Source organism: Corythoichthys intestinalis, chromosome 8, assembly GCF_030265065.1.
Source record: "Corythoichthys intestinalis isolate RoL2023-P3 chromosome 8, ASM3026506v1, whole genome shotgun sequence".
Lineage (NCBI taxonomy): Eukaryota > Metazoa > Chordata > Actinopteri > Syngnathiformes > Syngnathidae > Corythoichthys > Corythoichthys intestinalis.
Window position 1 is genome coordinate 53,450,880 of NC_080402.1, and position 23,865 is coordinate 53,474,744.

At 36.8% G+C, this 23,865-nt stretch overlaps 2 protein-coding genes across 3 annotated transcripts; both read left to right on the forward strand.

The window, feature by feature from the left end:
* The first annotated feature begins 1,288 nt into the window (after positions 1–1,288).
* LOC130920601 (triple functional domain protein-like) lies at positions 1,289–5,192 on the forward strand. Of its 2 annotated transcripts, none has more exons than XM_057843931.1 (7): positions 1,289–1,565; positions 3,102–3,298; positions 3,389–3,538; positions 3,625–3,730; positions 4,367–4,539; positions 4,704–4,784; positions 4,869–5,192. In XM_057843931.1, the coding sequence occupies exons 1-5, from the start codon at positions 1,517–1,519 to the stop codon at positions 4,429–4,431; spliced, it is 567 nt and encodes a 188-aa protein (XP_057699914.1). In that variant the 5' UTR covers positions 1,289–1,516; the 3' UTR covers positions 4,432–4,539; positions 4,704–4,784; positions 4,869–5,192. The 2 variants fall into 2 exon arrangements, with proteins under 2 accessions (XP_057699914.1, XP_057699913.1); XM_057843930.1 differs by having other exon boundaries at positions 4,367–4,550; positions 4,869–5,189.
* Positions 5,193–11,038: 5,846 nt separating this feature from the next.
* LOC130920600 (triple functional domain protein-like) lies at positions 11,039–18,177 on the forward strand. Its single transcript, XM_057843929.1, has 8 exons — positions 11,039–11,162; positions 14,873–15,069; positions 15,160–15,309; positions 15,396–15,501; positions 16,344–16,459; positions 16,541–16,663; positions 16,740–16,901; positions 18,059–18,177. Exons 1-8 carry the CDS (start codon positions 11,114–11,116, stop codon positions 18,083–18,085), a joined length of 930 nt encoding a protein of 309 aa, XP_057699912.1. The 5' UTR covers positions 11,039–11,113; the 3' UTR covers positions 18,086–18,177.
* Positions 18,178–23,865: the final 5,688 nt, after the last annotated feature.

Here is a 23,865-nt window from a genome sequence, read left to right on the forward strand (position 1 = left end):
CCATCTTGCAGGGGAATTTAAACCAATCAGAGCAAGCTAAGGATAACTGCAGGTATCACATAGCCAATCAATAGTCGCTAGGAACATGTATTTGCATATTGTGTAGTATGAATCATTCTTGGGCAACTCGGGATGTGTGCTTCTCCTGATAGACACAGGGGAGTACGAGGCTGTACTGAGGGACCTGAGACCCAAGTGCTGTATTAGATTTCCTTGTTAGGAATAAATCCACTCGTGTGTGAAAATGCCGGCTTCCTGACGCCTTTCTTTTCAGAACGAATACGCGTAATTGTTGGAAGAGTGTTTGGTGATAAGGTAAAACTTATATAACACTAAAACGGAGTCAGGTAATTATTGCGTAATATTTTAAGGTATGAATGATTCCCAACAAAGCTAATTTTATCAATTGACATTTTTAATTTCTAATTGGACACGCTAACGAACTCCCTTCAAGTCAAACTGACTTCGGAGCTGAAGTGCCATGAAGTGCAGCCATCAAAAGACATGATAGAAATTGCCAAAAGTGCCTTATACAATTACAACAAAAGTCACTGTTAAATTTTAGTAATCATGATGTAGCTGAAGATAATGATTGTTCTTTGATTGACCAGGTTATATGTGACAATATTACCAATAAATTCATATTATTTTAAAACTGAGTTATATTTTTGTTTCATATTGCACGCTATATACAATGTTGTAAGATTAGTCACCAATTTTTAAGGGCGTACGTCACTATTTGTAAGATTGCCAACGGCCTCGGGCTGACAGGTATGCATACACTGTAGGTGAAATAGAACGACGTCTTTGTAGTAGCCTAATAGTGGTACGTAAACTATCCAGCATGCGTGTGTACTGCCATTGTGCATGCCATGTATGGAGAAGAGGCTGATTTTGGATGGGAAAAACAAAAGATCCTCAGCACCACCTGCTGTGAGTATTTAATTTAGAAATTTAGATTATTATTATTAGTATTTTTTTTTTAAAGAATAAAATTTATTCTGACCTCTCAATTTAACTCGTTGGCTGCTATTGATGGCTATAGACGTCCAATCAATTTTAACTGTTAAAATAGATTAGACCTTTATTGTCGTCAATCGGTGATTTCATCAATTTCCCTCGATTACTAACAACCACAACACATACTCTATGACCCTGTTTGGCAGTGAATGAGTGAAGCCAATGATAACTTTTGAATGGATGTCCACTGTCGTGCCACCTGTCCCGAAAGGGTTAAGAAAAAAATACTTTTTATGGTTAATAATGATGAATAAATAAAAAGAAAATAAATAAAAGAAAGAAAAAAGATATTAGTTGAATTTAAGTTCTCCCGTAGTAGGTCCAGAGGAGTTGGCGCCAAAACATTATGACGTCATAAAGAGACGACTGGCCTTTGATGTCACGTGAGCATCTCAACAGCATCCAAACGAGCAGGTAGGAATCGGTCAGATGCTGCATTCGAGCGCACGCGATTCATCGGAAGGCACGCGTCTCATTTGGAAGAAACTTTTCTACCATGGAACACCTCACGTCTGAACTTACTGCATTCGTTGAATGGTTAGGAGGTGAGTTTGATTAAACTTGTTTTATTTGCCATGAAGTTTTGCGTCGTGCCAAATTGCTGTGAACTGCACCGTGTAAATTAGCATTTTGGTCGTCATGCGCTAATGGAGAATTTGGTACTTTTCAATAACTTAACGCTTTACAGCTAACATTTAACTTTTAACTGTCATTCAGATTTGCCGAGTCAAAAATAACTTGGGATATCGCGTCGTGTTTAATCGTTTGCACGCTTACTACATTTTAGAATTTAATATGACAAGATACGTGTATATTTTCGTGTTTTTCTGCGCATGGGCGATCATTAATCCTCGGTTTTTCCTCTTCCGATGCATTGCGATTGTCCGCTTCAGTTCAAGTTTAAGAACGTGAACGTTATTCATGTCTACTGTATAAATTAAATTTATAGGGAGGTATATATAGTGTTGTATGTTCGTTAATTTGTAAAACACTTTACAGGTTAACATTTATATAACCGTTATCTAGAGAAATTTGTTAAATTCAAACTTTTTTTCACAATAAAATAGACAATAAAATTTGCGAATTGGCTGCAACCTAATCAGGATTTTTGTACCGCTAACGTCCGTTTAAAAAAAACAAACAAACAAAACAAAACAAAAAAAAACTGCGAAATCCTGAAAGGACCTCTCCTATTTTATGAAAAGCGTTGTGGTTTTGCCTTTCACCAAATGTCACATGAAAGGGTGTAGATGAAGTTAACATTATTTTAAGTAAATATATAATCATCTGACTTGTGCAAATGTTTTACAGTTGGGAATCAGTGGTTAATCAAACCACTCAATGTGTCCATCCATGGCAGAGGTGGGTAGAGTAGCCAAAAATTGTACTCAAGTAAGAGAAACGTTACTTCAAAATAATATTACTCAAATAAAGTAAAAGTAGTCGTCCAAAAAATGTACTCAAATACAAGTAAGAAAGTATTTGGTCAAAATAATACTCAAGTAATGAGTAAATTTGTGAGTAACTGCTTGCAGATTATATATATATATATATATATATATATATATTTTTTTTTTTTTTTTTTTTTTTTAAAGTGGTCTTTTTGTCTGAGCACAAAGTTATCTATATGAATTGTTATTAATTCCGACGAGAGAGAACACAATACATCAATGAAGAGTTGTTCATCCAAAGAGCAGGAGTGCCCTCTGGTGGAGAAAACAGTTCCTAGTTTTAATAGTGAGTCGTTCCTTCAAAATTATGATTATCAAATTTAAAGGATCATATCTCTGGTATTCCGTGGTCAATCTGTGTCAAGTAAAAAAAACTAGGAAAGAGGTTAAAGTCTGCACTTTTGAGTCATGTTAACTTTTGTGTAGCCCAAAGTAGCGGAGTAAAAGTAGCTATTTTTCTTCACAAATCTAGTCAGGTAAAAGTAAAAAGTATAGCTTAGTAAAACTACTCTTCGAAGAACATTTTTCTCAAAAAGTTACTCAAGTAAATGTAACGCAGTACATGTAGTGCATTACTACCCATCTTTGATCATTGGTTGCTCATCCATGTTTTTGTCTTTTTGCCTGCAGAATACAGCTCAGAGCTTACTGCTGGTTCTTCAGAAGGCAAAGGCTCTGCAATAGGGAAGACCACTCCTCATGACACGGACTGGAAAAGAGACAACGCTGAGGATAAGACAACTAACTGGCTACAGCTCTTGCCCAAAACACACGGCAAACGGCAAGTGGTCATTGCCTCTCTGGCTTTCCACAAGACCTGGGCACAGGTAGGTAGATGGTTTTGGAAGGGTCCCCCCGCTTAAAATGCCTGGTTCATTCAAACTCTATTCACAATAATACTTATTTTCCACTTGCAGGTATGTCGTCAGCTGGAAAGCCTGGAGGAGGAGTACAAGAGAATGGATGACTGCTGCTGCGCAACAGGCAAGCCTAACTCCAGCGCTCAGATGGATCTTGTGACTTCCATGATCAGGAAACACCTGGAACAGAAGGAATTCTTCCTCAAGGTTGAAATCACACCATTAAATATTGAAGCAGAGTTCATACAATGTTACATGCCTAATCTTCCGTAATTGTGTTTTTTGTCATTCAGGCCTTTATGTTAACCGAGGGAATCGCAGATATCTTCTACCAGTACGTGGAGATGAACGGCTCTACAATGGGAAGGCTGGGTCACGACCAAGAAGAGAATGTTGCAGGTCAGTTTGGAGGATAATATTTTCTTAACTATATAAAGCTCTAAAGAGCACTCAAAGTTGATGGGTGGGGCTGAAACACCTGATATTTGATATTTGATCTCCTATAAGTATTTATTAGCAGAAGTAACAAATCACAAATGTAATGGACAAATAATGCTGTCATTTGCCAAAGTGAGTGGGATTTACAGAAGTTAAAGATTATTTAACATCCTAGAAGTCGCTAGAAGTCGCTAGATGGTGCCATCACCTAATTTGCATAATTGGCACTTTGCATTTAATTCTAATGGATGCTGTAGGGGAGAGGAATAAGGTGGTGGGAGAAGCAAAAAGTGAGTTAAAAAGCACCCAAAATATCTTTAGAACTACAAATGAAACCTAACATTTTTTTAATATCGCCAAACTAAATGGGCCTGAAGTACAATTTGGTACAAAAAGAATGATAGTAACTTGTCATTAGTTGCGTTTGACAAAAGAAAAGTCGCCAGATTTAGCAAGAAAATTGCCAAGTTGGCAACACTGAGTACTTTAAAACTCACTTACACAGCTTGCCAAAGGCATACAGTATATTAGCTGAGTTTTACAGTCATAATTTTGCCACGTTTGTGTGCCTTCTCAGTTATTTTTCTTTCATTCCAGCACATGAATCAACTAGATGGGCGGGGCTGCACACCTGCGACGCATCAGGAGCACTTATTATTTAAGGAGTCCTGTCACCATACACAAGTGTCGGACTATTGCATATGCTTGTTACCTGCCTTGCTTACCGCTGTGTGCTCATCGTCATCCTCGGTGGTTCCCGACGTTCTTCGGTCGTGTTCTGGTTTGATCTTATTTACTTTTGTGCTCTTTTGGATTTTGTAGTTAGGATTTTGTACTCGGTTATATTATTATTTACACCTGTAACTAACATTGTTAAATTATTTGCAGTTATTCCTGTCATTGTTTTTGACATAAAGTTGGTATTTATTTACAGACACATTGCATGGGGAATACATGATGCCAAGATTGTGTCATACACTCAAGCGCGGGCATAAACTGGAGTTTAAAGGAACAGGTATATTACACGATATCACCTATAAAGTCTGTGGAAAGAAACAAATGTCAGAACAAGCAGAGTTGACGGATGTTTATCTTCTAGGTCTCGCTTGGCAAAAGTGGCTCAACAAAAGCGTGTGGTGGCCAAACCATAATTAAGAAGTCAGGTGGTTGGCAACAAGTTCAACAATGGTCGTGAGATGAGAGCGCAAAAAGAACAACACTTGGACCACAACCATGATGGACAACTGTAAAATGTAAAAAACTGTATAGCTGTATGGTACCGGTCCAAAAAGTGAAGTTTTCATTTATTTTTGTACTTTTGGGCTGTTGTACTAGTGTATATATTTTTTGTATATAGTTATATGTATTTTACTTAATAAATTGCTATTGGTATGTGTAACAGAATGTTTTTGGTCTTGTTTGAAAACTGTTGAAACGTGTTATTGCTTATTGGGGGCCATACTGAGTGTATTTCTGTGTTCATTTTAATTTTGCTTTTATTAGGATTTGATTAATTTGAAAAACCTGGGAAATTAGAACAAATACACTTTACAGTCATAAGCGGATTTTAGGGGGGGGGGGGGGCTGGCACCCCTGGTGGCCGAAAAGTGTCATTACATGAAATTGACTTTCCAATATATATATATATATATATATATATATTAGGGCTGTCAAAATTATCGCATTAACGCGCAGTAATTAATTTTTTAAATTAATCACGTTAAAATATTTGACGCAGTTAACGCACATGTCCCGCTTGGACAGTATTCTGCCTTTTGGTAAGTTTTACAGCAAGGTTTTTTTGTGCTGTCTAACAGCGAACTCTTGTGGTCACTTTGTGACATGGTTTATTGCTTTCTTGCCAGTTCAATATGGCTGCACGACGTCTCTGGCTGACGCCTACGATGTAATGTGGTGCTTATATGATCCTTGGACAAGATTTGTCCGTAAGTATGGTTGTTGTAAAGAATGTACATATTATGTTAGTATGCGAACTGTTATATTTTTTGTATGAGACGCTTTTTGTTTATGTTTAGTGAACCTGTATAGCATGCTAAGCTAACGTTGTTGCTAATGCAATGCTTGTGTACTTTTTTTTTGTAGTTTCACTACGGTCTAAAGAGGACAATGGTTTGAGGCCATTTTTATTAATAAATCAGATGAAAAAGGAAGAAGTCTGATTATTAAGGCGTCGTTCACTAGCTGTCTAGCTTTGGAAAAAGTAGACGCTTCGGAGTGAGGACAGCATAGACAGATTTAAATGACAGTAGAGTGAAATGCCCACTACAGTCCTTATGTACCGTATGTTGAATGTACATATCCATCTTGTGTCTTATCTTTCCATTCCAACAATTTATTTTACAGAATATATAATTTACAGAAAAATATGGCATATTTTATAGATGGTTTATAATATAATTAATAATTAATATTAAGCTGTAATTAACTCGATTAAAAATTTTAATCGTTTGACAGCCCTAATATATATATACTGTATATATAAAAGTTGTAAAGCAATAAAACTGCAAACAAAAAGATATATTTTTGTAATGGGTCAAAATTATTTTTCGGAGAGATCATGTGACGAGCACCTTAGACGGTCATTTGCTTTGCATAAATTTTTTAAAAAAATAAATAAATTAGGGGAGGGCAACTTGAATCAACTTTTTAGGGGATTGAATGATTCAGATACAAATGTCCTCCCCATAATATGGCCCAAACACAAAAAGGATTGCTTCAATGAAATTAAAACTTTTTCAATGAAAATTAAGTGTTCAAATGCAAATTTTTGAATCTCAAATATTTTTTCCAATTCAAAAACCTTTTCTATGATTGAAATTTTCTTTTTTTTTTTTTTTGATTGAAGTGATTTTTCTTTTTGAAAATAGATATTTTTTCTAGCAACTTATTTTTTGATTGAATAATAAAGACAAAAACGTACAAACCAAAATGTGGCCCAAACACAAATCAACATTTCTTCAATCAAAAAAGTTGCTTCAATCCCAAAAAAAAAAACCTCAAAGAAAAATAGCTTTCACATGCATTTTTGGAGTTTCAAATTCATTTTTGCATTCAAAAACTTTTTTTTTTTTTTGATTGAAGCGACTTTTTTTTTTTTTTTTTTTTTTAACTGAAAATATATATTTTGATTGAAGCAACTTTTTTTTATTGAAGCAACTTTTTTTTGGGATTGAATAATAAAGACACAAATCTACCTCGATATGGCTCAGGCCAGGGGATACAGTTTTTGACTGGGTTAACTACATTGGCACAACACCGGCGGGCGTACCGTATTCAATGGTTGACGATCTTGACAAAAAGTATTGCCTAAGCAGCCTGATTTAGAATTCCCCTCAAGAATGATGGGAAACAAAAAACACTCATTGTAAATATTATAACTATTATTATTATATATTATATATTATATATATATATATTATATATATATTATTATATATATTATATTATTATTATAATATGTAAATAAGTATTCTTGTAAGTTAATTTTATTGTTGACACTGCTTTTCGGGGTCATCAACAAAAGTATTTCTAATTTTGATTAAAGATTGTCATTAACATTTTATAAATGAATATATTTATTATTAAAAAAAGATTTATTTAAAAAACGAAATATAAACAATAATAATTGAGAATATATAAGTTAAAAAAAAAGTGACTGTGAATTAGCCTTCGAAATGGGGAAAAATAAGGCGATCGATTATTTATCATCTAAAATATTGGGGAAAATTCGACAGTAACAAAAAAAAAAAAAAATACAATTAAGCTATAACTATGAGGTAAAGTAGACATCCGTGACTTATTTACAGACACTGTTTTTTTCATTGTGATGTAATTTGTTTAAAAGTTTAAAATATCCGAGTGAATTTTTTTTTTAATTCGTTTTTTTAAAAAGTAGACATCAATTAATGATTCTAAGCAAAAAATTACAGCCATTTCGAGTTATAAATATAATTACCTTCTTTTTATGGCTGGGTTGAAACAAACCCGGGTGCGCGACGTCTGTAAACGGGGGTCTCCAGGGAAAAACAGACAAAAAATTTGGGGGGGCTTAATGTGCCATGAATCTGCTATGGCACATAGACCAGGGGTCCTCAAATACAAATCTTGAAGGTCCACAATTATTTTTTTCATACAAACCTGGGTCCATTTATTCATGTCGGTCAAGTACAAGGCAGGTCGAAGGAGGAAAAGGTGGTTTTCTTTTGACCAGACAAAAATACAATGTTCAGTGTATCACAAAAGTGAGTACACCCCTCGCATTCCTGCAGATATTTATATCTTTTCATGGGACAACACTGACAAAATGACACTTTGACACAATGAAAAGTAGTCTGTGTGCAGCTTATATAATAGAGTTAATTTATTTTCCCCTCTGAATAACTCAAAATATAGCCATTAATATCTAAACCCCTGGCAACAAAACTGAGTATACCCCTTAGTGAAAGTTGTCAATATCGACATACAACATGTCAACTGTCAATATTTTGTGTGGCAACCATTATTATCCAGAACTGCCTTTACTCTCCTGTGCATGGAGTTGACCAGAGCTTCACAGGTTGCCTCTGGAATGCTCTTCCACTCCTCCATGACAACGTTGCGGAGCTGCCGGATATTTGAGACTTTGCGTACCTCCACCTTCCGCTTGAGGATCCCGCAAAGATGTTCTATTGGGTTCAAGTCTTGGCCAGTCCATCACCTTTACCCTCAGCTTCTTCAGTAAAGCAGTGGCCATCTTGGAGGTGTGTATGGGGTCATCGTCATACTGGAACACTGCCCTGCGACCCAGTTTCTGGAGGGAGGGGATCATGCTCTGCTGCGGTATTTCACAGTACATGTTGGAGTTCATGTTTGCCTCAATGGAATGTAGCTCTCCAACACCTGCAGCACTCATGCAGCCCCAGACCATGACATTCCCACTACCATACTTGACTGTAGGCATGACACACTTATCTTTGTACTCCTCACCTGGTCGCCGCCACACATGCTAGAGACCATCGGAACCAAACAAATTAATCTTCTTCTCATCAGACCATAGGACATGGTTCCAGTAATCCTTGTGCTTTTTAGACATGTCTTCAGCAAACTGTTTGCGTGCTTTCTTGTGTACCGTCTTCAGAAGAGGCTTCCTCCTGGGGTGACAGCCATGCTCACCAATTTGATGTATAGTGCGGCGTATGGTCTGAGCACTAACAGGCTGAGTCCCCACCTCTTCAATCTCTGCAGAAATGCTGACAGCACTCCTGCAACAATCTTTCAAAGAAAGCATTTGGATGCGACGCTCAGCACGTGCGCTCAGCTCTTTGGACGACCAACCTGAGGCCTGTTCTGAGTGGACCCTGCTCTTTTAAAATGCTGGATGATCTTAGCCACTTTGCTGCAACTCAGTTTCAGGGTGTTGGCATTCTTCTTGTAGCCTTGGCCATCTTCATGTCGCGCAACAATACATCTTTTAAGATCCTCAGAGAGTTCTTTGCCATTTGGGGCCATGTTGTAAGTTTCAGTGACCAGTATGAGAGAGTGTGAGAGCTGCACTACAAATTTGAACACACCTGCTCCCTATGCGCACCTGGACCTAGAACACTAACGAGTCAGATGACATTTTGGAGGGAAAATGACAAGCAGTACTCAATTTGGACATTTAGGGTTGTAGTTTCTAAGAGTGGACTCACTTTTGTTGCCAGGGATTTAGATATTAATGGCTATATTTTGAGTTATTTTGAGGGGAAAATAAATCAACTCTGTTATATAAGCTGCACACAGACTACTTTTCATTGTGTAAAAGTGTAATTTTGTCAGTGTTGTCCCATGAAAAGATATACTTAAATATCTGCACAAATGCAAGGGGTGTACTCACTTTTGTGATACACTGTCATATGCTTCAAGACAGTTGCTCTGATAAAAAGTGAAAATGTGAAATGCCATTATGTTACAGAGCACAGCTCTTTTGAAGAGAAGTTTCCTCCTAAATCAGAATTGAGAAGGCAAGAAATTAACAGGTTGAAGCTGTCATATCAAGAGTCAAGCAAGTCTATTGTTAAATCTATGACACAACAACAAATTGCAACTGAATGCTCACTCAGAGTGTCATGGGTGTTGGCCAAACATAAGAAGCCGTTCTCTGATGGAGAAATAACAAAATAGTGTATGGCTGAAGTGATGGCAGCAAAACTCACTCTCAGATTTATCAACCTCAAGACGCACTGAAGTACTGGCTGATGATGTGAGTAAACGACTTTGTGACCCCCAAATGCTATTTCTCTGATTGAACAGTGTTTTACAGTTAAAGTTATTGTCAATAATTATTACGTTTGCACCTTAATGACAGAGCTTGTCTTTTATGTTCTGTTCATGTGAACATGCACTGTACTACTATACTTGCATGTTTTCTTTTTTGTCCAGCAGTGTTTTACAGTTACGAAATGTAACTGTCAATAGTCCTTGTTTGCACCTTAATGACAGATTTTGTCAATTATTTAGTGTACATGATGTGTAAGCATTGTACCTGCATGTGTTTTTTTTTTTTTTTTTTTGTATTTTTATTTTAAGTCAAGAAAATGTTTTGTTAAAATTTATTTTTATTTAATCAGAATGTGCATTGTATTCTTGTTTGGTCAAAAGAAAACCACCTCTTCTATCTTCGACCTGCCTTGTACTTGGCCGACATTAATAAATGGACCCATGCTGGTATGAAAATAATAATTGTGGAGCTTCAAGATTTGTATTTGAGGACCCCTGCTCTATGACCTTATTTGGCAGTGAATGAGTTAAGCCAGGGATGCCCAATCCCGGTCCTCGAGAGCCCCTATCCAACTTGTTTTCCATGTCTCCTTCCTCTAACACACCTGAATCAACTAATCAGGATCGTTATCAGGTTGCGACAGAGCTTGCAGATGAGCTGATCATTTGATTCAGGTGTGTTAAAGGAGGGAGACACGAAAAATAAGATGGATAGGGGCTCTCGAGGACCGGGATTGGGCACCCCTGAGTTAAACTAATGACTTTTGACTTTTGAATGGATGTCCACCATAGTGCCCCTGTCCCGAAAGGGTTAAAAAAAAAATACATTTTATGGTTAATAGTGATGAATAAATAAAAAGAAAAAATAAATACATGAAAGAAAGAAAAAAACTTGTTATTTGAAGTTCTCAAGTAAGACGTCCAGAGGAGGTGGCGCCAAAACATGATGACGTCACAAAGAGACGAAATGGCCTTTGATGTCACGTGAGCATCCAAACGAGCAGGTGGGAATCGGTCAGATGCAGCATTCGAGCGCACGCGATTCGTCGGAAGGCACGCGACTCATCTGGAAAGAACTTTTCTACCATGGAACACCTCACGTCTGAACTTAATTCATTCGTTGAATGGCTGGGAGGTAAGTTTGATTAAACTTGTTTTATTTGCCATAGCGTTTTGCGTCGTGCCAAATTATTATGAACTGCACGGTGTAAATGAGCATTTTGGTCGTCGTCCTTTCACGAAGAATTTGGTACTTTTCAATAACTTAACGCTTTACAGCTAAAATTTAGCAAACCTTTAACCGTCATTCAGAATTGCCGAGTCAAAAATGACACTTGGAATATCGCGTCGTGTTAAAGTTAAATCGTTTGCACGCTTACTACATTTTAGAATTTAATATGACAATAAACATGAATATTTTCGTGTTTTTCTGCGCGTGAGATCGCGGTTGTCCGCTTCAGTTCAAATTTAGGGTGAGGTTAACATTTATATTACCGTTATCTAGAGAAATTTGCTAAATTTCAATATTTATTCACAATAAAATATTATTCTCTGCGGAAAGGTTGCCACCTAATCAGGATTTTTGTACCGCAATCGTCCGTTAAAAAAATAAGACAGAAAACCCGAGGAAATCCTGAAAAGACCTTTCCTATTTTTTTGGCGTTTTGTGGTTTTGCCTTTCACCAAATGCCGCATGAATGGGTGTAGATGAAGAGAACATTATTTTAAGTAAATATGTAATCATCTGACTTGTGCAAATGTGTGTTCCTGCACCCCACTTGATGGTACTTCATAGTTTTACTGTTCAGAATCAGTCAAACCACTCAATGTGCCCATCATTGGCAGAGGTGGGTAGAGTAGCCAAAAATTGTACTCAGGTAAGAGTCGCGTCACTTCAAAATAATATTATTCAAGTAAAAGCAAAAGTAGTCCAAAAAAATGTACTCAAGTACAAGTAAAAAGGTATTTGGTGAAAACAATACTCAAGTAATGAGTAACATTGTCAGTAACTGCTTACATTTTTTTTTTTTAAACAACGGTATTTTTTTCTGAGCAAAAAGTTATCTATATGAACTGTTGTTATAAATTCCGACGAGAGAATAACAGGCATGAAAATCTCGCACCTTTCGGCGAAATTCGCCGTTTTGAAGTCAAAAAGGATGACCTACGTGAATCGTGTAGATCCGAGGAGAAAAAAATTTAAGGGGGGGCGGGGTCGTTTGTAGGCATGTGCCAGTTACCTTCACGGATTACCATGCTATGAAAACGTCGCGGTTACAAAACCACTCAAATTTTCCGTCATACAGTAGTACGTATTCGTTATTTTTCATGTGTCGAAAATGCAGCCAGAATTAGCTTGGCGCGGCAGCGCTTACCCCTTCCCCTGTTTGATGCTGCGTGTGTCAGTGACGCTATTCCAGCAAACCCAAAAACAAGCACTCCAAACGCAAGGCGTAAATTCTTCAATTTATTGATCTCTCAAATCGTGGTAACTGAAATATACCAAATGAATACATTTAAAACGTTGTACACTCGTATTTTTCCACATGTGAGTAGCTTCAACAGTTTAGCTTCATGAAAAAGTTCGTCAAAAACAAAACACACATTTTCCTTTCAAATTCAATACACAAAGTTACTAAAAACTTACAAAGACGAATGATAGGCAAGGCTTAGCTAGGACAGCAACTTCATTGAGGTTAATCACAGCCGCTGAGAGAGAAACAAGTTTGTATGCGGGGAGGGAAAAAAAAAAAAAAGCGTCAAAGATCGCTAATTGCGACAGATGATCTTGTACTAAGCACAAATTCACATTCGCTGGAGGAGGTAAAGTATCACTCCCAATTGTTTTTAGATGAATGCATTTTCCAGCATATTGAATTTAGTGAGTAATGGTTTTCGTTTTCATATTTTGTGGTATGACAAAGTTACTGCCGTTCGTTGCAGCTTGCGTTGAACACTGCCGGAGCGTCCGGTGAAAAAATAGCTCCCGTTAAGGTAGCGTCAAGCTTGTGTATTTAACGGTAATATAAAAGCAGTGTTGTCAATAACGCGGTATCGTAATGCGTAACTAATCTGATTACTTTCTTTCAGTAAAGAACAATCTAACGCGTTCATTTTTCTAAATCAGTAATCTGAGTAAAATTACTTTCCTTGATGCCTGTGCGTTACTATTTTGTTATTGCCCCATAATGTGTGTAGAATGAAGAATACTGTAGTCATGGGAGTGACATCACATGTCACATTTTTTAATCGGGGATGGAACAAAAAGGGTCTCGTGTATTACCATGATGCGTGAGCGCTGGGAGTTTGCGGCCAAAACAACATAGCCTTGCTACCTCACCAGGATGCAATGAAATAGGCAGGAGATATACTACAAACGGCTGCATTTGCACACTGGAAACACAGCCATTACTTCACATTTTTGTCCAGTAAAGATAACAAAAATATCCCCGTGCGCTGCAAACTTTGCGCTGGCTCAAAAAGACTGTCCACCGCTATAAGCATCCAATTCAAGCACCACTTGGAATTACAGCACAACAGGTAACACGACAGCCAGGACTTTTTGATACTGCTCGTGCTCAATCCTCGGTTCAAGCTCAGTTGTTGTTGAGGGTTTTGAAAGCTTAGGTTTAAAGAAATTCTAAATATCCATCTTGCCTCCTCAGCTGTAGTTTTGGCTAAGCAATGCAAACGGCTGTCTCTAAGGTTCTATAGTCACATGATCTGTTCGAAAAATAATTTGGACCCATTATGAAATACTTTGAAGGATACCTGTTCATTTTATTCATTTGTTTTGTTTGTTTTATTGCTCTAAAACTTTTATAGACAACATTTTAAGGGCCATATTCAATGGTCTTTATTTTAAAGGGGAAGTTCAGAATTTTTTACATTAGGCTTAATCTTTGAGTTAGCCGGGGTTTAATTAGTCGTTGGAAATGATTTGAACAATTTCTGTGCAGTTTGACAGTTATTTGTTAGTTTCAGGGCTCCGGAGTGGCTAAGCTAGCGCGAGTCAATGGTGGTTGAAATCAACTCCTTCAACTAATTAAACCCCCGTTAACTCGAATATTAAGCCTTATGTAAAAAATTAAAATGGTCAAATTCGCCACATGTAGGACGTTTTGCCGACGGCGGACATTTTGTGCAGAACGCCGGAACATATTTCCTCCACACCTTTCTCACCTTTTTAACCCCTGACCCATTTTCATGCCTGGAATAAAAAATTCATAATTGAAGCATTATTTGTCCAAAATGCATGAGTGCCCTCTGGTGGAGAAAATAGTTCCTAGTTTGACTAGTGAGTAGTTCCTTTCAAATTATTTTAATGAAATTAAAAGGATCATATCTCCGGGTTTCTGTGGTCAACCGGTGCCAGATAAAAACTAGGAGAGAGGTTAAAATCCGCGCTTTTGAGTCATGTTGAGGGGAGCGCTCCATGTCAAATACTTCATTTTAAAGGTGCTTTAAAGACACCACATAATTGAAAAGGCTGTTGTGAACATAGAACGGCAACCTTGGAGTCATGTGATTATTGTTGTGACATTTCATTGGTGTAATTGGTAGAGGTACTCTTGGCATTGCTGGCAAAAAAATAAAATAAGTGAATTTAATATGTAAAGAGGAACGATTTAATCATTCATGTGTAGCCTAAAGTAGCGGAGTAAGAGTAGCATCTTTTTCTTCACAAATCTACTCAAGTAAAAAGTATAGCTTAGTAAAACTACTCTTCAAAGTACATTTTTCTCAAAAAGTTACTCAAGTAAATGTAACGGAGTACATGTAATGCGTTAAGACCCACCTTTGATGATTGGTTTCTCATCCATGTTTTTGTCTTTTTGTCTGCAGAATACCCACCGGAGCTTACTGCTGGATCATTAGAAGGCCAAGGCTCTGAAATAGGAAAGACCACTTCTAATGACACGGACTTGGAAAGAGACAACGCTGGCAGTACGACCACTAACTGGCTGCAGCTCTTGCCCAAAACACACGGCAAACGCCAAGCGGTCATCGCCTCTCTGGCTTTCCAGAAGACCTGGGCACAGGTAGGTAGATGGTTTTGGAAGGGTCACCCCCCTTAAAATGCCTGGTTCATTCAAACTTTATTCACAATCATATTTATTTTTCACTTGCAGGTATGTCGTCTGTTGGAAATCCTGGAGGAGGACTATAAGAGAATGGAGAACTGGTGCTGCCCAACAGGCAAACCTGACTCCAGCGCTCAGTTGGACCATGTGACCTTCATGATCAGTAAACACCTGGAACAGAAGGAATTCTTCCTCAAGGTTGAAATCACACCATTAAATGTGTGAGCGGAGTTCATAGAATGTTACATGTCTAATCTTCTGTAATTGTGTTTTCCCTCATTCAGGCCTGCACGTTAACCAAGGGCATCGCAAAGATCTTCTACCAGTACGTAGAGAGGAATGGCGATACAATGGGAAGGCTGGGTCACGACCAAGAAGAGCATGTTACAGGTCAGTGTGGAGGATAACATATACTTATCTATATATAGCTCTAAAGAGCACTCAAAGTTGATGGGTGGAGCTGAAATACCCAATATTAGTAGTTTGATTTTCTCTTAGTATTTATTAGTATAAGTAACAAATCACAAATGTAATGGACAAATAATGCTGTAATTCGCCAAAGTGAGTGGGATTTACAGAAGTTAAAGATTATTTAATTTATGGGGAAAAAAAAAAAAAAAACTGCTTTGTAGGTTTTCTCTCATCACTGAAGAGTGGACAACTTTCAGTGTTGCCAACTACCCAGTTAGGTAAGTAGCTATTGGCTGTCCTAGTATTACTAAGTTACTATATGGTGTCATCACCTAATTTGTATAATTAGCAATTTGCATTTAATTGTAATGGGTGTTGTATAGGAGAGGAATAACGCAGTGGGAGAAGCAAAAAGTGAGTTAAAATGCACCCCAAATATGTTTAGAACTACAAATGAACCCTACCATTTTTTTTAATATTGCCAAACTAAATGGACCAGAAGTACAAAAACAGTACAGTTGTACAGTACAAAAAGAAATGATGGTAACTTGTCGCTAGATTTGTCGCTAGCTGCTTTTGATAAAAAAAAAAAGTCGCCAGATTTAGCGAGAAAATCGCCGAGTTGGCAACACTGAGCACTTCAAAACTCACTTACACTTTAATAAGTTACAGTTTATTCTAAATATTTTTCAATAGAGAAACATTAAAATAACATTATGATCTCTTACGTTAACACTCAAACAGCTTGCCAAAGGCACATCTTGCATCATTATAATATTTCCCTAACGGGTGGGTGTTTTTTTTTTTCTTTCTTTTTATAGGCATCTTAACTGATTTGTGTGAGAGGGAGAACCGTCTCCTCTGTTTATGGAATGTTAGAAAGCAACAACTGGACCAGTGTCTGCAGTATTTGGCTTTAGAACGCCGTGCCATACAGGTGACTGAGTTAGAAATCATTAGTCTCAGACAGTCAACATTGTGTGACTTGACCAAAAACATAACAAGTTTTTGTCTTTAGGCCCAGAAGAGCATACAAGACATGGGCGAGCTTTACCTGTCGATGCACTACTCCACCGGCTCAGGCATCAGCTTCAGGCAGAAGCTGCTGAAGGATAAGGAAAACATTAAAATAATCAGCAAGGTAGGTTCCGTGTCACACCCGCATCTGAATGTTTGGATGCAAGCATTTAAAAATGGTCTTATTGGCTCCTCCACAGCAAATTGAAGAATGCGTTAAGCTTCTCATCCAACTGGCAGACGGGTACTGTGCCAAAGGACACAGCCATGCCGGCAAGATGATAAAAAGTGTTTTGGCAGTCGACCGGTGCTACCAAGATTTGAACCGCCGAATGGAAAAGCACCGCTCCAGCTTGGAGAAAGTAAGTCTAATTTGACAATGATACCAGCTATGAAGCTTTTTCAACGGTGTACAGGCTACACAAGGGGTATGATGTCTATCAATGTCAATGGCAGTGAATGAGTTAAGGGCAACTAGCAAATAAAATAATATATATTGCAACAAATGTATTTATAGTGGTACTAAGAAAATTCGAATATCCTGAAAAGGTTGTTGTATTTCTGCAATTCAACTAAAAAGATGAATTTGACATGTTAAATGAATGACTAAAACAGAAAAGATTGTATTTCTGGCTCAATAAATGTTTTCTTCCATGTTAAATTTCCAAAATAAAACAACTTTCACTTGATATTCTAATTTTAATTTTTATTGTGCATGCGCAATAGTTCCTTCATTATAATTGTTAATTATTATTAATAAATACAAAAATATATAAATACACGTGCAATAATCTCATTGTAACATTTATTTATTACATGTTTTGATGCATTTTTATACATTATAAAAGATTTATGTCTGAATTTGGGGGCACTTGGAAAAGATTCCGGCATTTACATGTACAACGTGTCACTACTGACAGACGCAGAACCAGTGATTTTGTAAATAGGTACCACTGTACATTCAAGTACCTTTAATCTATAATGCAACAATAAAACATGTACAGAAACTAACATTTGACAAATTATTGAAATATTCTATATAATGATATGAACTAAAAAAATAAGAATACAAGGATAAATGAAGAGAGAAACAAGGGAGAAACTCAGGAAAAATAATCTAATAAAAAGCTGAATGCAAACAGCATCTTCCCAAATAGAACCATGCAAGTCATCTGGTGAAAATTCTTCTAGCTTTAATATTTTAATATACTGTATATCACAATATATCGCAAACCGCCAAAAAGTCACAATGTCAGTTTTTGTCCAGTATTGTTCACCCCTAATGTAGGCTGATTTCAAGCTTATTGTGCGTGCCATATACAATGGTATTTTCATAATTTGCTGCGGGTCAATAAAAACCGGGCATTTGGCCAATGGGCCTTAACTTGGACACCGCTAATATCAATAAAAGTGACTTGACTGACTGAACTGTTAGAACTTCTAAGACTTCAAAAATCGTACAGCTTATTACTAACGCAAAAAACAATTAATTCCTCTCTGTTTCTTGGTCTATTTCTAGTTGAAGAACAAGAACAAGTGGAGTTGACGGATGTTTTGTCTTTTAGGTCCCAGTTGGCAAAAGTGGCTCAACAAAAGCGTGTGGTGGCCAAACCATAATTAAGAAGTACAGTGGCTGGCAAACAACTTTTTATTCATTTTTGTACTTTTGTATTATTGTATATATTTTTGTATATAGTTATGGTTTTTACTAAATAAATTGCTATTCGTATGTGTAACAGAATGTTTTATGTCTTGAATTGTTTGAAAACTTGTGTTATTGCTTATTGGGAGGGCATAATGAGTGTATTTCTGTGTTTGTTCATTTTAATTTTATTATTATTATTTTGGTTTTTATTAAGATTTGATTGACTTAGGAATTTTAAACAAATGCACTTTAGAGTGTTGTTTGGGCCATAACAAAAGTGTATTTCTCATTTTGATTTAATATTGTCATTCACGTTTTATAAATAAATATATTAATTTTAAAATTATTTAAAAAATAAAATATAAATAAAATATAAATAATACCAAAATTAGTGACTGTTAATAAACCTTCAAAATGGGGGATGGGCGGACATTTTACAGGTCACGTGCACCATGATAGAAATAAAGTAGTCAATAGTTGCATGCAGTCTTGCAGCAGCTGTAAAGTGCAAAATACAGCAAACGAAGTACTACTTCACCTTTGGTTGCTGATTTTATTTGGCTGCCCACAAAGCCGACCCATAAATTCTCACTTCATCCTTTCATGCATAAATGATTTTTTTTTTTTTTTTTTTTTTTTAAACTTGAACATCATTTAACTCATTAGCTGCCACTGATAATGCTAAACGTCTAATGCATTTTAACCGGGAGGGGCGAATGAACAAATCTTCATGATGAACGCTGAAAGATAAGCATTCACGTATGGGTCACCATTTGTGAAGCAGCACATGCTGAAGATGACGGCAACATTTTCTCACATCTAGCGCTACACAGTGTTTAAAATGGTGTGAAAATTTTTGAGTCACTCTTCCATGCACATTCACTGTAGAAGCCTTATTCACTGCGTCAATTTGTTTATTTTGAAACTGTGTTATTGTTTTTGCCACAACCCATGTCATTAAGTATTTTACTATCTATGTGCGCCGAGATTGGCTGTTCTAGTGAGTGCACCTGGTGGACATACGGTGTTTACCATAGCACGCCGTAGCATGAGCTGCATTGGAAAGGGAACTGTTTGCTGAACTACTGGAATAAATCAACCAAACCAAAACCATCCATGTGGGCAGGTCATTGCCAATAGCCTATGCGTACATTCGGTTACAAAGGTGTAATGTTTGCTAAAATGCCAGTACATTTACAACAATATCTTGCAACTTAAACATTCATTTCTAAATAATACGTATTACACTTCAATGTTTGAATCTAAAACTAAATATTTAATTTAAATCTGAATGTGAAATTTAAATTTTAGGATTAAATATGAATCCTAAATCTTAAATCTAAATCGCAAATCTAAATCTTATAAATATTAAATCTAAATTTTAGATCTTAATCTAACATCTTAATCTTAAATTTATATTTAAGATTTGGATTTATGATTTATATTTAATATTTCGATTTCAAAATGTATACGTCTGGATTCAAACATCTAAGAGTAACCCTTTTCCCTGTAAAACTACAAATTTTAACTTGTAAAAAAAAAAAAAAAAAAAACTTGAATTCCCAAATTTTGCATTTTAAACTAAACTTGAAAAAAAAATGTAATGAATTTTTCTACAAGTTTTTTTTTCTGTTTGCAAGTGATATTTTTTTTTTGTTCTACAGGTGTTTTTTCTTTGCTACGGGTTAAAATTGACCAGTTACAAGTGCACAGGTTTTGTCACATTCCTGTCTAGTTTTTGGAGCACAAAAGTTACCTGTAGCCTAGTTGTAAACTAAAATTCCTTGTAAAATGGCAAATTTAAACTTGTAAAACAAAAAAAACCTCCAACTTGTATTCCCAAATTTTGCGTTGTGAAATAAACATGAAAAGAACTCAATGTAATAAATTGTTCTACAGTAGTTTTTTTTCCCATTTGCAGATGATTTTATTTGTTCTTTGGGTGTTTTTTCTTTGCTACGGCTTAAGAATCACCAATTACAAATGCACGAGTTTTGTCTCCCACTTGTGGCGTTTTTAGAAACAAAAGTCACCCATGACCACTACTTGTATATCCAAATTATATGTTGTAAAACACAATCACAAACTATTACTCCAAATCTTGGTTTAAAAAAATAGACTTTAAAAACAATCAAATGAATAGTTCTTTGGGTGTTTTTTTTGAAGGTGTCTACAAGTGTTTTCTGAGCATGTAAGATGGATTTCTGGAGAAATGCCATGTGTGTCAAAATTCTAACCAATCAGAACGGCGATTGTTCAACCATTCAAACGGAGTAGAGGGCGGGACACACCATTGCCGACCTGCTGAGAAGGCTCTGATTGCAGTCGCAGCCACACTACAAACCACACTTCATCCAAACTACGCCCCTCCAAACTACTACGCCTGCTTTTGTTGCGGTGGCGCGAAGAATTCGTGTACTGTACTATGAGAAGTCCAAAAGGTTTTTGCCCTAGCCCGGGGGTCGGCAACCCGTGTTTTGAGAGCCGCATTCGGCTCTTTAGCGCTGCCCTAGTGGCTCCCTTGAGCCTTTCAAAAATGTTTGAAAATGGAAAAGGATGGGGGAGGGAAATATATTTTTTGTTTGAACATGGTTTCTGTAGGAGGACAAATATGACACAAACAATCGTAATGTTTTCCAATACTGTAAAAAATGTGTAGAATAAATATTACATTTCAACATTTCTGTCAACGAAGATTGTCGTCATATCCTGCTACGCACTTTTCTATCAGCAGGGCAGCTGTTGTAAGCAAACAGGCGGCTATATCATGGGCCATGGAATGGATCCCAAAGGGGAAAACAGACAGAAACTGAGAACAGTGGATTCAACGTTTCTTGGGCCGAATCAATTGCATTCATTGCCAATGTGGAAGGATTTTCTGAATGTTTGCTCTGTAGCGAGAAGTTGTCAAATTACAAAAGGAGAAATATGGAAAGACATTTCCAGGGAAAGCATACTACTTTTGCAGCCGAGTACCCAGTAAGTTCCATTGCATTACTTTTGGAGAAATTAAAGGAATGCAAAAATAGTGGCTTGCATCTCCAAACTCCTCCACTACTGCTGCAAGTTTTGTTGCCACCCGGGAGATTATAAAGCGTGGAAGACCGTTCACAGATGGTGATTGGTGAATGAAGATGTCATTCATCAACATATTACAACACCTATTTGCAGACTTCAAAAACAAAACCGAGATAATACAGAAAATCAAATACATGCCTCTTGCACTAAGACAGTGAAGGAAAGGGCCATAAAAATGGCAGGCAACATCACTAATCAGCAAATCAAGGACATTAATTCAGCGGCACCATACCTATGATGAGTCGCGTGATATGATCGATATTGAACACCCTGCGCTTTTATGCAGCTATGAGAACTCTAATGCTACACTTTACCTTTTAAAACGGGGTGCTGTTTTATTTTTTTTTTATAAATGCAGGCATGTTTGTTGCCTAGATAAGGTGCACATTATGCACATTCTATTTTTTGGTTGTTTTTTTTTTTTTTTTACTTCGAATCTTCAAAATACAAATGATATCCAAATTTGGATTTCTTTATTGCATTTCTTTAATTTTATCAAGCAATTAAAGATAATTCGTTCATACTGAAATGAAGTTAAACTTGAGGCAGCATCATACAACAACAAGTAGTTACTGTACGTGCTGCATCATTCTCTATAGAATGCACTGCAAGGAAAATAAACATTTAATCATGAAGGCTCATTATGTATTTATAGCCAACTTACCGGTAGTCATTTTGATAGTAGGCTAGTAGATAGTAGATACATACAACATATGTTGTCTTCATTATAGACAAATTTCCGAGGTACTTCCGCTTTACTTCCTTATGTCTGCCTACCACTTTCGTTTAAATTTTTTTTCCCATTAACTTCAATGGCGCTGGTGTGGCATTTTATTAAAAACTCAGAAAAAAACACGTTTCGGAAATACCACATCCTTCTGCCATCTCGACATGGGAAGACAACATAAAGTAAAATATTATCTTTCTATATTATCTCTTATGATAATATTATATTATTATTTTATTGACTCTATGGCAGTGGATGGAAACGCCATCAGGAAGTCCCAAGGCATTCCAGTACCTGCACAGCTACAACGTTGCTCCTCATACACGAACGCGGGAATTTTGTCTTCATGAAGGCGGAAGTAGAACCAAGCCAGTGCCTCAATGCACCGTACTACAAAGCATGGGTGCTGGTAACATCGGACGGAGACGTCGAAACTGTAGGCCGTACATGTTCGTGTAGTCATGCTGCCGCTGTCTACTGGAATCAGGAAACCTCTGACATGTTTGACTGCGGGGACCGTGTTCTTTTTTATGAAGGCCTCGTTTTTTTCCCTGTTAACTCTATGTTAAAGCCTTTTCTGAAAAAGCTGTACTTTTGTTTCGTCTGACCAGAGAACATTATTCCGAAACTTTTAGGCTTTCTCAGGTAGGTTTTGGCAGTCAAAAGTGGGGTCTTCTTGGGTATGCCACCATAGAGTCCCTTTTTATTCGGATGCCAACAACGGATAGTACGGGTTGACACTGTTGTACCCTCGGACTGCAGGACAGCTTGAACTTGTTTGGATGTTAGTCGAGGTTCTTTATCCACCATCCGCACAATCTTTCACTGAAATCACTCGTCAACTTTTCTTTTCCGTCCACTTCTAGGGAGGTTAGCCACAATGCCGTGGGCTTGACACTTATTGATGGCACTGCGCATGGTAGACACAGGAATATTCAGGTCTTTGGAGATGGACTTGTAGTCTTGAGATTGCCCATGCTTCCCCACAATTTTGCTTCTCAAGTCCTCAGACAGTTCTTTGGTCTCCTTTCTTTTCTCCATGCTCAATGTGGTACACACAAGGACACAGGACAGGGGTTGAGTCAACTTTAATCCATTTTAACTGGCTGCTTGTGTGATTTAGTTATTGCCACCACCTGTTATGTGTCACCAGTAAGTAAGAGGTGCTGTTAATTACACAAATTAGAGAAGCATCACTTGATTTTTCAAAGGGTGCCAATACTTTTGTCTGGCCCATTTTTGGAGTTTTGTGTAAAATGATATGATTTTTTTTTTTTTTAATCATTCTCTTTTCCGTTTTTTTATTGCAAGAAAAATAAATGAAGATATTACTACCAGAACATTTGTAATTGCAATCATTTCCTGGGAGAAATTGAGCATTATCTGACAGAATTGCAGGGGTGCCAATACTTTTGGCCAGCAGTGTATGAAGTATGATGCAATGTATGGGATTAAATACAATTTTTATTGTATATGTGTGAGAGAATAGAGAAACTAATGCCAATTTTTTTGCTGTTTGGAATTTTATATACATATATAAGGGTGAATCTAAGGCTTCATGTTCTTATTTACGATAGTAGTATTATTTCGCTATTGTTATTAGGTGATGTCCTAATGACAAGCTGTTTGCCCACTGATCATTTTCTCAAAAACAGTACAAATTAAAAAAAAAAAAAAAAAAAAACATAAAATGATTCAGGTGGACTTCTGACCTTTTAGCCAGATTGCTGGAATCAGTCAAGCATGGAATGTTGTTCCGTTCGTATTCAAAATGCACATACTAAAAACCTATAATTGTGGATTACCTACATCTTGCACCATTTGATTTCAGTTTAGTTTAAAATGTTCATAAAGCCAAATCAGAGGTTTTATAATT

Bases quoted from the DNA above. Each gene is read 5' to 3' on its own strand.
- LOC130920600 (XM_057843929.1), top strand. From the start codon at position 11,114: ATGGAACACCTCACGTCTGAACTTAATTCATTCGTTGAATGGCTGGGA. The intron at 11,163-14,872 runs GTAAGTTTGATT...TTTTGTCTGCAG, and splicing joins ATTCGTTGAATGGCTGGGAG to AATACCCACCGGAGCTTACT. The intron at 15,310-15,395 runs GTTGAAATCACA...TCCCTCATTCAG, and splicing joins AGAAGGAATTCTTCCTCAAG to GCCTGCACGTTAACCAAGGG.
- LOC130920601 (XM_057843931.1), top strand. From the start codon at position 1,517: ATGGAACACCTCACGTCTGAACTTACTGCATTCGTTGAATGGTTAGGA. The intron at 3,299-3,388 runs GTAGGTAGATGG...TTCCACTTGCAG, and splicing joins TCCACAAGACCTGGGCACAG to GTATGTCGTCAGCTGGAAAG. The intron at 3,731-4,366 runs GTCAGTTTGGAG...CTTTCATTCCAG, and splicing joins CCAAGAAGAGAATGTTGCAG to CACATGAATCAACTAGATGG.